Source organism: Strix aluco, chromosome 18 (genome assembly GCF_031877795.1).
Source record: "Strix aluco isolate bStrAlu1 chromosome 18, bStrAlu1.hap1, whole genome shotgun sequence".
Lineage (NCBI taxonomy): Eukaryota > Metazoa > Chordata > Aves > Strigiformes > Strigidae > Strix > Strix aluco.
The window spans coordinates 7,233,240-7,250,196 of record NC_133948.1 but is presented as its reverse complement, the minus strand read 5'-3'; the positions used below and the strand labels follow the sequence as shown (position 1 = coordinate 7,250,196).

Here is a 16,957-nt window from a genome sequence, read left to right as displayed (position 1 = left end):
AGTATTAACTGCAGTGTGGACATTTGAAAATCCCCACACTGCATGATTTGCTCCTGGGGGAGGCAAATTAACCCATACCATGAACCAGCCTCTCTCAGCTACAATGCAGAGGGGCAACCTTACATGACAGCCAGGCCTTGTGACTAAATCTAGTCTTCCCAGGCAGAGATAAGAGAGTGGAGAGCCAGAGAAGAGACTACCTCCAGGAAGAAAGGCTGCTGTGAACTCTTCAGCTGAGAAAAGGACAGAGGCACAAAAACATAACCCTGTCAGGGTCAGACTGTCAGATCACCCTTGCTCAGAAGGAATCTGAGAGGGAGTGAGAACCCCAAAGATCGTGGGTCACATGAGGAGGGTAAAATTAAAAACTCCATGAGAAAAGAGTCAAGGGACACTATTTAAAAACCAACACACAAGTACTGCAACATCCTCCTCCGTGGAATTCAATCAGAGTTCTGAGCTGTGCCGAAATTATCAGGAAAAAGGTGTTGGTGGGTAGGGACCCTGCCTGGCACACACTGCCCAAGGACACCCCAGGACAGTGTCCTGTCGTGTTTCCCTGCTTTTTCCACATACATGGGACACAAGTACCTTGAAAACCCTCTTATCCTCACTGTGCCCTGAAAAACCTCAAGGGAGCAGTATTTTGTGGGGAGAGAGACAAGAAAAGACAGCCTTGCCCAATTCCCACACACTGAAGGACAAATTACACTATGAATCTAGAAGTTGCAATCTGCCCTGAAAAGGAGTAATTTATTTGGGTTATGACAACTTTCCTGTTAGCCTGAACTCGTGGAAGATGTGTAGCTAAACCTGTGTATCTTGCTCCATACTGCCTGCTACAACTTACGTGTGTTCATTGTATTTAAATTCTAGGTTTTTTACACCCATCCCAAGGCAGCATGAATAATTTCAAAGACTAAACTCTTGAGGAGGGTGGCTGGTGGGTCAAGTACTTCAAAAAGCTCCCTCGGTAATATTACAATGGTAGTTTTAAAATTATTTTTTCTAATCACTGAATCACAGCCAGCTCACGTCACAAACCAGCCAGTCAGATGTGAATGTAAGGCTGTAACACTAGCAAAGAAGTGACTCTGGCACTACCAGTATTTTACTTCCTGTGTTTCTGTTTCACTTGAAGAATCATCACTGCCAAGACAGGTGTCCATTTGCCAAGTAAGCACTTCCTAGGACATGCACTGTGTAATTAAGTTGGGCTTACATCAAGTACAAATAAGCACCTGAGATAGAGATGTACAAGGAATCAGATAAGATACATTCCCCTCTCACTAATCAGAAGATTCTCACAGGGGCATGAGCAAGAGCTTTGAGACATAGGGTCAGTGTGAAGACAGGAACATTCTCCTCAGTGTGAACAAAAAAAAACCTGTCTGTGCAAGGGGACAGTAAGAAATAAGCCCCTTGGCATACCGGTGGGGGTTGACACTCACTCATACCCTCTTAACACCTCCATTCCAGGAGAGTCCTTTGCGCCGTGTGCCCAGCAGCCCCTTACCTTGCTTGACGGTGGAGGAGAGGCACAGCTTGCCAGCTTTGATCTGCTCTATGGCCATCTGCAGCCCCGAGGACAGAAGCTCCGCTACTTTCAAGTACAGCACGAGCTGCTCTGCATAGCTGCAAAGAAAGCACATTGCAATGCAGAGAGGTTGATGGCACAGTGGGGCGTGTCCCGAAGGACTTCTGGTACCTCTGTGCAGGGTGGGAGGGAGTGACAGAAGCCTTGGGAGCTGGGCAGCTCTCTCCTCAGTCCTTACCTCCACTCCCGGCTGAGGAGGCTGATCTGGTCGGCCACCACGCTCTCCTGGAGCTGGTACTCAGATGTCACCGAACTGCTCATCTCGCTGGAGTTGCCTTTAAGGGCAGCAATTTCCATCACGTAGTGGACAAAGGCCAGCGTGAAGCGGAGGCTGCGCAGGATGTCAGTGTGCTCTTGCTGTTGAAGGGATGCCAAGGTGGGGGTTACAGAGGGAAAGCTGGCATGCCAGGGAGGGCTGCTCACCTAGAGCTGTGCCAGCGACTCATCCCAGCTTACACAAATCACATCAGGGCCCCAAACCCCCCTACACCTCTGCTTTGGGCGGGGACAGCCAAACTCAGCCCTGAGCCTGCACACCACACCAGTTCCTACTCCACAGTAACAGCAGCAAGTGACAGTCCCAGGCCAGAAATTTCCAGGCAGCTCCCTGGAAAAGCTGGTGAGATTCGCTCCAAAATTACATGCCCCCTTCCCAAGGAGGATCCCAGCTCTGTGGGACTCTTTCAGAAGTCAGCCAGGAAGGGAGAGAAACCATCTGCACCATGGGCCTAGCTCTGGTCCCACCACAGCAATGCTGGTGCGAAACTGAAAGCGGGTGTGGATTTTATGAGAGTGACAACCTCCTAAGGCACAGAAAACTGCAAACACAGTGTATTCCACTCTACAGCCCAGCCCTCACTTAGTCCTTGGTCTTTATATCCTCCCAGTTCAGTGCAGTGAGCCCTGGGTGAGGTCCTCTGGAGGGACAGCAAGGACAACCTTTTCTCTGCAACTCCTTGCTACTTAGTGAGTGGCATACACACTAAGTGCTATGTTCATTTCAAAGCAGTTTTTCCTCCACTATTACGGATCAAAGGGGATTATCTCATTTCTGGGAAGCTCATTGCTTAACTCACTGAAAACATCTTTGGGAAGTTAGTATTTGTGGAAAAACGGAACGCTTGTGGGTCCTAGAAAATGAATTGCTGCCTGGATCAGATGCAACTCCGTTGTTCGTACTCCCTCTGTAGAGAAGTGGTTAACCTGCTTGATCTTCAAATATTCAGTGGTTTAGTTCTCAAAGGGGGCTGGTAAGGATGTTTCCTACATTAATTTATCAAAAAAAAATGCTCAAGTTCCACAAGCTTTTGTTTTTCATTCACTGGCTCAGGCACTTGGCTGCTAAGGCAGCTTTGACTATCTGAAATGTGAATCTCTCCTCCCACTGTCTTGCTACCTGGACAGTCCAGTAAGGTAAGGAAGTGTTATCTCCACCTTCCTCTACTTTAAAAGCAGAGGAGGAACTTGGAGATTAAGTAATTGCCAAGTCATATAAGAAGTTTGTGGCAGAGCAGGAGACTGCTCAGATCTTGTAGGTCTCAGCCTGGTGTCTCTAAGCAATGCAGTCTTTCCTCTCTGCTTATACAGTCAGCTTCTATTAATTACCCTGGCATTCCTGGCCTCATTTGGCATCACAAGAGTCTTTCCTTCTGCAGCCATCTCTGTATTGTGTTTTTCAAGCACTGCAAAAGAAACTAAAACCTAGCCTTCAATTTGCCTTGTCTGCACCTAAAGAAACTTTTACACAAGATGGAAGAACCATCTATCTGAATGCAACAGCTTTGCTCAAGATAAACAAGGGTGCTTAAACAGCAAGATTTCAGCGCCCTGAAAGTACTGGCAGAAATCAGAAAGCCTGCCAGGTTTGTGTTCTGGCCAACTCCACAGAGCACAAAGGGATCTTGAAACATGCTGTAAAGGTATTGTGATGTGCAAATGGGTTACTGTGCTCAGCAGAATTGATGACAGAACCTAAATGACTTATTACAGATGTAGAAGCTGAGCTCAGTGCCATTAACAAGATTAAGCTGATACTTCCTTAGGACACTTCTCTTCAGACCAGTGTCCAAAGTCCTGGCAGCTGGCAAGGTCCCACACTTCTGGGACCTAACACAGGTAGGATGCTCAGTTACAACTCACTACTATTGTGATCACATCAATGCTGCAAGTCCTGGCCCTGTGGCTCTGCAGGTAATTAAGCAAACGAATGCAATTCAATGCATAATTGACAAAAGAAATTGAGCTAAGTAACACCTGAAGTTGAAGAGCAAACCCACATCCTCAAAATAATGTATGTATATCTCTGCTGGTATCTAGCATTTTTAGCAACACCAGCAAAATTCAGATACAAAGAGCTTTCCTCAGTCCCAGACTGCCCAAGGAGGCATCACAAACAGAGCTGAAACTGTGACTGAACCTGCCTCCCACCTCTACTGCAAATGGGCAGCCTGACCTACATTTCAAATATATCTCAGCTACAAAAGCATTTGCTCTGCTTCAGCCTGCAGAGAAGGGGAGCCTGGCAGCCTTTCAGCTCGCCAATCTGGTTCAGCTGTTCTGGTGCAGAACATGGTGTCCCCCCACCCCCATCAGTAGCACAAGCATCAGGTTTACGTTTTTTTCAGATCCTTTCAGCAGAGGCTGTATCACTGCCTGACTCCCCAAGTGCATGCAGCAGGCAGTCATTTGACACACTAAGCTACTCACGCTCTGAAGTCAGCTATTCCTCAAGTTGAGCATTTTAAAAGGGAAAAGGCCCTCAGTACCCAGGTCTTCTTCAGAAACCGTTAATATAGAATGCACCAGGTAACGGATGTTTCCAAGCTGCAATTTCAGCTTTGGAAGTGGTGAATTTTAACCCTGGTCATAGGCTCTCTCATGGATGAAACAGCTTGGTAGCAGGCTCAAAAGTCACCGTGCTAAACACGCCCTGGGCTTTGAGCACTGCAGTGGTCTCGCTCTCTTGAAACCAGTTTGCTCCATCTTTGGAAGCAACCCCTTGGCTGTAAACATGGAGTCATCTGACCTCTGGATTTGCTTTACTTTTATTCCCCCGTCCTTTGACTCTAACAAATCCGTGTATATACCCACCTCCATAAGCGTCTCTTCGGGCAGCTCTGGTGCCTCAAACGTAACAGCACCTTCCAGGTTGGCGGTGATCGGATCAGCAAAAGCATATCGGAGACTTGAGGGGCCTTCCACAGCATCCCCACCAGCTCCCAGTGCCAAGTGCCTGCCGGTGAATGAGCCTCCAGAACTGAGAGAGCTGGAAGACCCTACTGAGAAGAAAAATAGGCAAAGGAATTACCGAAGATATTAATAGAAGGCCAAGTACTCCTCGCCCAGAGGGGACAATCCTGTAGGATCCAGGATCCTGGATCTGATAGGAGCCAGCAACAGGTACTTCGGAGGAAGATGTGAGGACTCTTGATGCAGAATAACCACTCCCCAACATAAGCTCCTTAGCGACTCAGGTAGACCGGCCTACAAGCTCACGCAGATTTAATGCACTTTCCAGAATGTCTGTCCTTTATGATGACAATTCAGAAGTACTTTTTTTTCTTTCTTGTCTAAACCCTTTCTGAATCCTGCCACAATATTTTGGGCTGATTTTTATCGTACACCACCCACAGCCAAATTCCCCATCATGGATCAGCATGGTTTGAACCCTGGTTCCCCAGGTTTTACACTACCACTTAATGAGCACCTCTGATAAGTGAGGTTTTTATCATGGTTTTAAAACATCAACCACTTACATGCAAACCAGGAGAGTTTTCCATTACATGCCCTGCACTTCTGCTTCCCCCTCTTTACCAACAGGAGGCTGGGCAGAGTAAGTGACTTCAGATGAGTCAAGACCCTAACCTCAGGATTCAGGAGACCCTGTAAGTACGATGTTTGTCAGACAATTCCCTCACCATCATCTTTTTCCCCTTCTTGACCATTGAATCCACTCTAAGAGCACGTTGCGTATAAAAAATGGACACTTAAAAAGAGTTTCTGTCTCAGGGTATTCTTAATAGATTCACCACTTCCAGAGGGCTTCATATCCCCTGACACACTGCACAGAGGGCTGTCTGATGGGCACATGCCAACACCAGCTACAATACTCTGCTAATTCTACCAAGCCGATATTCTTCACTGTCACTGATCCTTTGGAGGGAAATGTTTCTCTTCTACCCATGATTTTAATTTGCTGCCCTACCCTGTCTTCAAAAGGTTCAGCAATATAACAATGCACAACTGATCTGCAGAGAGGCAGTCTCCTCTCCTCCCAAAGCTCTCTCCCTGTTGGCAGCTATGCTTCAAAGCTAAGTGCATCATCAAAGACTGACAGAGTACTTCCAGATCTTTCAGAGAGAGGAAAGGAACAACAATATCACATTCTGGATACCCTGTAATTCCAAGAGGCTGTTTGCAGAAATTGTAATGATGACTCATGAAAAGACTCTGCCTTTATATCTCTCAAGTGATCTTACTCATGGCTTGTCCAAGCACCTGGGGTGCAGTTTCAGCTTGCAAAGCTCCCCTTTTCACCATTAACTTTGTGCACTACCTATAACATAAGGAGTTACTGCACAGACCTAATAAACAAAGCTCGTCAAGCAGCGTTGCTTTGACCACCTTGACCTAATGCTATGTATTGTGTTGTAGGTTCATATTCAACAGCCTTCTCCTTCAGGCATCCATCTGAGTTATTGACTGTTTGGTAGACCCTTAGCATCCAAATATCAAGCCACTAAAAACTGGTGCTTGAATCTGCTTCCAAATTACTATTATCCCCGCAAAAGCAATACAGGAAGTCTGAATTCTCTATTCATGACATTTCAGTAGTAGCTAGAGGCTGTAGCCAGGACAGTAACCCCATTGTGCTACAGGCCCATCAGACACTTTGTACAAGTCTCTGCCCTACAGAGCCTACCCTCTAAATAGACTGACAAAGAAAGGATTACAGTCCCAACTTTCCAGACAATCAAGGATGTGAGTGGTTTTAGTTATGATGGAAATGCAACCTATACCCAGGAACTGAGCCCATGTGTCCCCCCATGCCAGTCAAGCAGCTTATTCATGGTTACATCCAAACCTTCCCTGCAGTAATTAAGAACAACAGAGTCAACTACATTCAGTTGAGGAACAGCCAAGACAAGAACTCAAACAAGCCAAAAATGCAAATAAAAGTGTCCAAATATTTTCTTAAACTGAACATAGACTCCAGCTCCCAGACACACTATCCCAAAAGGGCCTATTACCACAGCCTCGGCTGCTGGCTGATGAGGCCAGAGCACTGGCGTCTTAGAAGTATCTGTTAAGCAGGAGTGTATTTCCTCATTTCCTACTTAAGCAGCTCAGAGCATAAGTAACACCACCAATAATTTTGCATACGGAGCCATCCTGGCCCTTTCCTAACGGTACTTGTGCACTGAAACTGCTGGGCATGGATGGTCACGTTCGTCTTTTATAACTCATCTAGAACCCATAAGAAAACAATCAGAACACAACACAATCTTTACATTTGTTGACCTATCAGCAACAGCAGGTCTATGAACAGCTGCAGCATTAGTCCTGAAGCAGAGAGCAATTAAGTAAAAGAAGATTTTGCCTGTCTCTTCCAGTACTGGAAGACCACTCTCTGGCATTAGTCCTTGTGCCAGTGCAAACAGTTATCAGCAATAACTGGGGTTGGCAGGAGCCAGCACGAGAACCTCAAAGGCATTTAGACCAGCTGAGCTCTATGGACTGTGCTCTGAGCAGCCCTCTGCCACCACCAGTGTTCAGCAGCAAGGAATTCAACACATTGCTCTGCCCCCAGGCATTCCCACTGGAACAGGCAGGTAGGTATCAGCCCTTTACCTGAAAACATCCTGGTCCTCGTGGTCTGTGGGGGGGTTGTTCCACTGGGAGGGGATCCAACAGTAAAAATCACTGGGGATGGGCTGACAGAGCCCCCAGCCCGGGCACCAGAGTGCAGGGTCCCTCCGTAAGCACCTGAGGGAGCTGGGGAGACAGTTGAAAGGTGCAGACTGGCATTACAGGAAAGTTACTCAGAGCATGGTGTGCCTCACCCAGCAGTTTTATGTTCCTGCAGACTCTCTTGGGAGACAGTGGTTACCAGCACAGGCCAGCGCTCCCTTTGGAGGCATCCCCCGAGAACACGACCGGGCCAGGCTGGCACGGACTACAGGACACGAGCCTGGGCGACGTTACGCGTTGCTGCAGCTGTTCTCCCCTCCTCACTTCCCAGCCTGCAAGCCCAGGAAGACCCACCCTTGCAGAGCCATTCATATTCCCGCTGCCTGGCACAAAGTCCCCACTTCCACATTATCACATTCAGAAGGGGCCAAAAGAGGAAGCCCTGCCTACAAAAATCACACCACTAGCCAGCAATTACACAGCACGCACAGCCCACAGACCTTCGAGCGTTCCACAAGAGAAAGCAAACACTGTTACACTCCTCACACACGGCAGTCACTTCCTTTGCCAAAAGCCGACAGAAAAGCAGCCTCCCATTTGTAGGAGGCATGTAGGAAACTGTTCACTCCAACCCAGGACATCCTGCCAGATCTGCCTGGCCTCCCCACCTACCTGCGATTTCCATTGGCTTCTCATTGTTCAGGCTGTCATTGCTGCCAGCTTCTGAGATCTGTGCCCCAAAGGCTGCCTTCAGAAGCAGGTCAGTGAGCCTGCCTGTGCTCAGAGATCTAAAAAGAGGACATACAACATGAAGCAAGAAAGTCAACAGGTGCAATTTTCCAGCTAACTGCAACTCCAGTTTGTGCCATTCCTGGTCCACAACCACTTAACACCACACGGCAGTCTGGAGCTGAGATAACCACTCTTCCTCCTTCAATAGAGCATCTGAAGCACCTCCTGCTACTTGTAAAAAGCATACAACTACTGTGACTAACTACAGTAATGCAAGTACTGACTCCAGCATTATTACAACACAATTTTTCTTTGATGGAAGATACAGAAATTAGTATCAGAGGACTCTTCCGGATCACTGGAGGAAGCTGAAGTCTGCAGAGAGGCATATAAGAAAAAAACACTTAACGCCTGAGTGACTTTGTATTCTGCAATTCTCATAACAGTCAGCACACGGCTTTCAAACAGATCTCTGGTCTGAAGACCTGTGCCCACAGTTCAGTGGATGAGGAACACCCCTAACACCCTCTCATCCACGACAGGCACAAGCTCCACAAAGAGCAAGGTATGCATCTGCATAACTGCAGGGAGTCTGGTCTAATAACAAAATCCTGCATCCCCACTTGATGAAACCCTGGACACTAAACACAGTGTGAAGCTGCAGACAGTCTTTCATTTTATAAAATCTAGGCCATGGCCTGTGCCTGTAGAGGAAGACTTTAAAAATCTGTATCACATCTGTTTGCAGACCAAGGGTGCTGGCAGATAACTACTGAATGTTTACAGATGTTACATTACAACTTCAGTGTTAGCTGGAGTTTGAAATTTGCCCCATCTGTCCTGTATTAGGGAGGGAAGCACCACTGTATAAAGCAGACCATAGCTCACCTGCCCTTGATCTCTTCCACAGGCCTCAATCCCAAGCCAGTTTGCTGGCAGTGGAAATGACCCATCTCCTTCAGATCTGGCAACGTCTTGTTCCGTGTTGGAGTCATCATGACCCCCTGATGGGCCAAGAGGGTGAGGAGATTCTGGGAGCTTGGGGTTTTGGGAAACTCAAATGGGGACACAGCCTAAGAACAGAAAAAACAGAGATCTGTCACAGAATCACAGAATCATCTAGGTTGGAAAAGACCTTGATGGTCATCCAGTCCAACCATCAACCCAACATTAACAGTTTCCAACTCCACCAGATCCCTCAGCGCTATGTCGACCCTGCTCTTAAACACCTCCAGGGATGGGGACTCCACCACTGCCTGGGCAGCCCATTCCAACGCCCAACAACCCGTTCTGTAAAGAAATGCTTCCTAATATCCAGTCTAAACCTTCCCTGGTGCAACTTGAGGCCATTCCCTCTTGTCCTATCGCTTATTACTTGGTGGAAGAGACTCATCCCCAGCTCTCTGCAACCTCCTTTCAGGTAGTTTGTAGGGGGCGATGAGGTCTCCCCTCAGCCTCCTCTTCTCCAGACTAGAAGAAGGTTCCCCTTGCCCCCCCCATTTCTTTATCAAAATTAAATTGTATGCTTAACAACCTGCCTGAAATAGAGAGGTAGAAATCTCACCCCATACAGTTACTTGTCCCCAGTCACAGAAAGACTAAATTGAAAGGACAACTCTGCTGAAAAATTGTAGCAGCCTAACGTAAGCAGAGAAAATGCTGTCACAGTGCCAGCTTCGCATGAGACACCAGTGCTGTCACCTGCTTAACCGTCTGCTGCCTCTGCTGGGGATTCCTACCGGACACACACTTGTGTCACAAGCCGAGCTGCTGTGCGCAAACCGGCCCAGGCACTGCAGCTCACTAACGCGCTTCTGTCTGATCTGAGCAGCTCCTTTGCATTGCCTGTTTAAAACCCTGGACTCTGCTCAGATGGTGAACACTGCTGCCAAGTAAGATCTGTCCACTAAGAACGAGGACGCTACCCTATTTCACACAGATCACTAAACAGCCCATAAAGAAAAGCAAAGAAGCAGTGATAAATCCAGGTCAGAGTTACCTGATCACCCAGTGGTTCACCCCCTAATAATCCAAAAGATTGAGCCGTGAGAAACCCAAAGCAAGACTCCTTGACATACCTTTGTAGGGGAGCCCATTATAGTTGGCAAAGGGCTTCTCTGCATGAACTCAGACAGCTTCGGTGAGGATCTGAGCTGCCGGCAGTGTTGCAAGCCATGAATCTGCAGAGGCTGGCTGACCGGGGTATGACCGAAGTGAGCAACAAGAGGATCAGAGTGCTGCTTGGTTATCTTCTGCCTGCAGGAATGCAAATCTGACAGGTTGGGAGCACTGTGGAGCCGGGAGCCCATTCCTCGAGGAGACTGTTCAGGCGCTGAGGAACCTGGAGGGCCCAGAGTGACAAGCCACATCATCTTCTGGTTCTAATACAGAAAGTCAGCCTGATCCCAGGATCCACTGCTCAAACATCTACAGATCAAAACCTTCAGTGGATGGCTAAGGATGGCACTCTGATCAGCGCCACAAAACTGCTAGGCCTGATTGGGTTTTGACTCTACAGGAAGAAGAGATTTGAACAACAGGGAAATAAAAGTGTAGCTTCTTTCCTTCACTCCAGCCCTTACAGAGAAAGGGACCCTAACTGTCAGAGCTCAGCAGCAAGGAAATTACATATCAAGCAGGCCACTTGGCAGAGGCGGTGTTAGGGGGTTTGAGATGCTTTTCCTTCATTCAATCCATTGATCTCAAAGTCCCAAATTCGAGTTTTTGTGACACAGGATCTGTCAGCACTGGAAGACACTGGCTGACAGGATGCGAATGGATCAACCCCAACTCCTCCCAGCACACAGAAATCCTGGCTGGCCAAGCATCAAGAGAAGCTGCCGAAGGAACATACCCAATTTTGAAAGCCCTCAAACTACGGTTCTGGTCTTATCTGTAGCAATAATGAAGGAAGGTAAGAACCAACGCACCAGCAACAGGAACCCGGCTTCTCACTTCTGCTCCAAGAGAAGATGGGATAACAGTCTGGCTGGGCTGCTCTGGGATTGTTCCAACTTTAAGGGAACATAAAAAAAAGTTTATTCAGTATTCAAGTTTTCATAGGCAGTAACAACACTATGCACCACCTGTTTTATAAGAAGATGCTAGTTGTCTCTTCCATCTTTTCACTACATGGCTAGGGCTGAGAAGATCAACAACTCCTGTAAAGGAGGAAAAAAACTCTGTCTGGTATTATTTTAGCAAGTTTTAGTCTGACTTTGCAGTGATATTCTGTTTCTCTGAATTAATATGAGTATGCTGCATTTCCCCACCAGCAGAGACTAATAAAGGATGGAGACACTAGTTACATCAGAGTCTGTTTCTTTATAGAAAACAGCAAATTACATCAATTGCACACTGGGGTTTTTCTTATCTGTTTCCACTTGAATTGCTTGTCAGCATCTGGATCAGACTACCAGATATTCAGATAGTTACTTTTCAATTTGAATAGTGAAGTTCAAGCACTTCCAAAGCTGGTCAGAATTTTGTTCTGACAACAACTGGCTTATGTTTTTTCTCACTCCAGCCTGAGCCAGTAAAAAGATACTTTGCACTTACAGAAGCCCTCTTCAGAGGTCAGCAAAATGTTTGATGCAGACACCAAAACAAAGCTTGCCTCTCCTGGGGCTAATAGGTATTTTCCTCTCCATTTTACTGAGGCCAAAACACTTGCCAAATAACCTACTGAGAAGAGCCATGGGAGAACACAACAATCCGAATTCCCTATTACCTGGCAGCTACCGCTAGTCATAACCTCCCTCTTTCCTGTAAAGAGGCACGTGATTTTATTAGGGCAGCAACGTGCCAGCCGACATCTTACCTTGCGGTGATGGCATATACGGCTTGGCACCGCCAAAGGAGAGCTTTCTAGAGCTGGGCACAGATCCATGCTCTCCAGGATAAGGAGGGGAAGCACCAGTTTTAGGAAAACCAAGAGGACTTGTACTGCTAGACCTCCGGACCGTACCAGACCTTATAGGAAACAACAGCAGCACACACGTTACTCCAGGTGCCGGTAAAGAAGAGCAAGGAGAACAGTATCACCAGACACTCACACACACCCAGCTACTTCCCCAGCAGCAGAGCTTCACGGCTGTTTATTCTGGATCAAAATCCCACTGTTCTAAGACTACACCAATACAGATTAAGATGATAATCCTTGTTCTCAAGAGTTTTAATCCAAACAAAATTTTGCAAAACAAATGAAAAGAACGAACGAGGTTGGTTCAGCTGTACGCAGGAAAGCCTGTCATTTTTCTGAAGTCACTTTTAGATGCTTTCAGGTACCTAAATCAATCGTGAACAAGACAGAATTTCCTATCTTGCCACATCCAAGGTGTTTATCTTAAGCAGTGTCTTTAGAATGCCCTGAGAGGGCTTTATTCAAGTGTCCCTCCTGTGCGGAGCCACTCGCTCTTTTGCCAGAGCGGCCGTTCAGGTGGAAAGCTCCGTGAGCGCAGGTCGTACGATGCAGAGGTAAGCTGTGCCAAAGGCACTGCTCTGCAACAGAGCTTTGACTCAAATCAAAAGCTACAGCGCAAAACAGAGCAATGTGTGGCTGTCAGATCTCAAACAGTTCAGCACTACCCAGAGGAATTCCTCTTTGGGCTGGATTGTCAGAATTGCCTGGGCTCTGAAGTCCTTTACCTCCTTGTGAAGGCTGACCTTAGGGAGTTAAAATTAATTTGTACAGCCCACACATGCAGGAACCTCAAGTATTACACAGCTGCTAAAATGAAACAAAAGAGGAAACTAGACTAGCAGGAAAGTGAGCACAGCCACACCATCACTCTGGACAGAGATGGGATTATTGTACATTAATTATTTCTCAATATTTTTTCCCCAGTATGTTTTCACCACTTGTTAAGAACACACAACCTAAACTCTATTTACTGAAATGCCATTCTGCCTCTGCAGACTCCTTCACCAAGATTCCCATTACACTCCTCCACATGAGAAAACAGTCTTTTCATCAAATCCTTCATTCTACTTTCAATTTGGAAACATTTTTTCCCTCCTTAAAAGAACATTAGTCTCAGCCACTAGGTGGTTTTCTGGACAGGAATCAGTATGCTGAAAAAACCCCTCTGTGCTCAAGCCACTGAAAGATGCTATCACCAAGGTATCCTGCCTCCTCTCCCAGCACCACTGCATTAAGCTGTCCATGTGTATCTGAACAGGAGGAACAAAGGGATAAGGGCTTCAGCAGGGCTAGATACGTTACCCAGGAATGGCAAAGTCATCCTGATGAAGTGTCAGTACATCTACTCAACACTACTAGGTGTATGTTTTACTTTATGCTGTGTTTCAGAAAATAAATAAATAATAATAACAACAACAATATCATATATTTCAGTACTTGAGATATAAGAATTTAATCTGCCATTTCCCCACCCCTCTTTTCAATATGTTACTACATTTCTCAGCCAAATGAATCTATGCTATATTCACATGCTTGGAAAAAAGGAAATCCTTTAAAATTTTAACCTAAAAATCACTTCTCTTCAGGTTGTTTCAGATTCAGAGGCCTAATGCTCATCGAGTGTCTGGCCCTGAAGCAAAATGAATACACAACAAGGAAATGGACACCTGGCAAGGTGAAAAGATACCTAGGCATTCAGTGGCAGAAAGTATTGCTCCCCCATGTTTTTAACTCTCCAGAACATGAGCCATCCAGAAGGCTGAATATAATCTATCAGGAACTTTCAGAAAAAAACACCAGCTGACTGTTGCTGAAAGATGTGGAATGTCAAATGCCACCCTACGAGACATGGGATAAGCAAGCAAGCAGACGAGCAGGACAGGTGATGTGGCCAAAAGTATGCACACATAATTACCACCTCAACAAGCAACATATCTACCCACAAACAAGCTGCATCACACAGGCACACACCAGCCAGTCAGATGACAGTGGGCGATTTTTCAGAAACAAGAGTGTACGTCAAGGCTTGTAGTCAAATGACTTGGCAAATATGATGAAGCATTTGGCTGTAATGGTCTATCTGATACACCTGATGGAAAAGTGGAAGCACATAGCGAATGACTGATGAAGATTTCTCCTTCCATTCCTATAGGGTGTCTACTGAATTTGCTGATTAAAGGAAGTGATGGTGAGAAAGAAATATGGCTTCCTGGGGCAGAAAAAAAGCCATGACATCAGAGATTTTGAGAAGCTAAAAGCAGAGTGTGAATCATCCTGATTGTGTCCATTCCTCAAGTTACTCTGCAGGGACAATGCTAATCTCATCATTACACAGTGGTGACTAAAAGGAGCAAAGCATGACAGTTTGATCCCTGACTGGTAGCTGCAGGCTGTGAACCTGAACTTGGCAGCCTGTCACCAGGCTTGGGGTAGGCACGGCGTGCCTTGGTGTATCCTCCACACCTCCTCCAGAGCTCTACCCTTATACATCACATGGATAACCAGGACTCTTTTGTGAGTTCCAGCACTAACAGGGTCCACAAGTTGTACTGTAAAAAATACAAGGCACATAGGAAACGGCAAGGAGCTTACCACAAAACCTGCCACACACTTGAAGAAGTGAACATAAAATAGTATTAAAGTGACACTGGCACAAAACAATGTCTCTGCTGATCCTTGATTAGTATCAACATATCGTGTCTCTACTTCTGGGTCTACTTTGAGTAAGCCTTATCCTGAATTAGGCTGGCTGAAGCCCAAACTTAGACTGACACAGGTATTATCCTATTTCTGAAATCTAAATTTAAACTAATCCAGATACTAAAGCAACTTATCCAAATAAAAGACATGACACCTCACAGACACTTCTGTTTGAATGCCCCTGCTGTAAAAACTCTTTAAGATCCTGTACGAGTCTCCTTCCAACCAGACTACAACCTCAGCTGCTGCTGTCAACCCAGATTTCAAACCTTTAAGAACCAGAAATTATACGTGAGAAGAGACAGAAGCCCTATGTGTCTTGGATGTACAAGGCACTACCACTGAACTCAGAAGTCAGCTGTATGGCTGAAGGCTGGCATCCACTCTTCCTGACGGCCTGCAGAAAACATGCTCTGCCTCACAGGCATAAATTGCTCATGATTTAATCAGTCCTGGCTGCATAACCACATTAATATGCAACTCGTGTAAGACACATCATCTATGGTGTGACTAGCTACAGGAACTAATTAAGGTAAAGTCAGGTAAGTTTTGCACCTCCATCCATTTAGTTGTTTATCTCAACTTTTTCCTTTTATGAAGGCATCTACCAGATGGATGATTCTCTGCTTGGACACCCAGACTGTAGCCGGCATGGAAAAGCTATCAGACTCAAAGGGGCTCAGCCTGCACTGGAAGTTGACAGAAGCTGTCTTGCATACACACACAGAGAGATAAAATTTACAGTACTTGTTAACAAATAATCTCAACATCACTACAAAAATACCCCAAAACTATATTACCACGTAACACATACCACATTGGCTCCCTATAGAAGGAGGAAAGCCCATCACACAGGGAAATTTTTAGAGGTACAGGGAACAAACTGTGAAACATTTTGTTTTCCAACCCTCAAGCTGTAATACAGGAGCCCCCGCACTGACGTTGCCCCCTCCTCCCAGCCCCAGCACTTACCGCGGAGAGGCGTATTGATTGGGAGACTGCAGGTTCTGCTCAATCCGCCGGTAGTTATGAATTTGCGTTGGGACTGGAATGGGCACGGAGTGTCCGTACTTGCTGCTAGAAAACTGACCTGGCCGGCTGTTGAAAGGAGACACACAAAGAAAGCCTCTTGTAAGGGGTGGGCCTTCAGCCAGGTAATTGGAGGTTTTATCTTCGTAAAGCAACTGTACACAGGGAGTGTCCCCTTGGTTGCTCTCGGGTTGTGGGTTTACACTGGGAGGTAGTTCAAAGTGGTATCAAAGGGAAGTGGCACCACACATCTCCTGAAAACAGGCACCTTTCTTCCAGCACGATTCCCACCCACAGACTGAAGTTAAAACATAACCCAAGCACACCACTCCCTCCAGGAAAATTGGAGCCCTGCTATTTCAGGCCACAACTGGCCTAGTTTCCAGCAGCTCAGATCCACCGCCAGAGAGCACATCATTGAACAGGGGCTAAACACTCGTGGCTCTCAAAGGACACCAGCAAAGATTCTGCTGCCAAGAGCTACTTGCGATTCACGCAGAGGCACTGCTGCACCAACGGCATCTCCACGGAAGTCTCAGCACGCCATGAAAAGAATACAAACTTGTGATGTATATCAGAGTATTTTCAAGTTAACTACAGGGTGGAGAAGGCAACTCGTGAGAGAACAAATCTGGGGGACAGGAGCCGATATCTATATACTCATCAAAGCCAGCTAGAACATCACACACGCAAAATGGGACAGGCCCATTCTGCAAACCTGAGTTCTTTCTAGTTCCATCCAAGCAGGATAATCAGCTCACGTCTGGTATCTATTCCCCCAGGTGACAGTTTCCCCTGTTACTCGCAGCCCGTACACCACGTTATACACAAATCACGCTTTACAAAAACCATGCAAACACCACGTTTAACTAAGTAGCCGCCTGAAGTCTTTTCCCAAAGGCTTCAGAATTCTAGGATTAATTGCCATGGCAATGCTATTTACAACTGCCAACACCAATTGCAGGGATGTTGCACAATTACAGAAAGATCTTATTGGTAATGAAGGCTTCTGCAGTTTTCCTTGCTGTTAATCAAGGACACACGCCTGGGTCTGCCCCTGAGAAGCA

At 46.4% G+C, this 16,957-nt stretch overlaps 1 protein-coding gene across 7 annotated transcripts in view; it reads right to left on the bottom strand.

The window, feature by feature from the left end:
* Positions 1–16,957, bottom strand: part of ULK1 (unc-51 like autophagy activating kinase 1) — an 84,563-nt gene that overhangs the window by 6,320 nt on the left and 61,286 nt on the right. For 4 of the 7 annotated variants that reach the window (XM_074844505.1, XM_074844509.1, XM_074844512.1 and 1 more), the window contains 10 exons: positions 15,834–15,959; positions 12,060–12,211; positions 11,170–11,253; positions 10,318–10,580; positions 9,128–9,312; positions 8,180–8,295; positions 7,448–7,591; positions 4,688–4,875; positions 1,776–1,954; positions 1,517–1,635 (listed from right to left, as the gene is read on the bottom strand). In XM_074844505.1, the coding sequence (XP_074700606.1) occupies positions 1,517–1,635; positions 1,776–1,954; positions 4,688–4,875; positions 7,448–7,591; positions 8,180–8,295; positions 9,128–9,312; positions 10,318–10,580; positions 11,170–11,253; positions 12,060–12,211; positions 15,834–15,959 (1,556 nt within the window). The remainder of the gene's footprint in view (positions 1–1,516; positions 1,636–1,775; positions 1,955–4,687; positions 4,876–7,447; positions 7,592–8,179; positions 8,296–9,127; positions 9,313–10,317; positions 10,581–11,169; positions 11,254–12,059; positions 12,212–15,833; positions 15,960–16,957) is intronic. The other 3 variants (XM_074844506.1, XM_074844507.1, XM_074844508.1) reach the window with 3 other exon arrangements.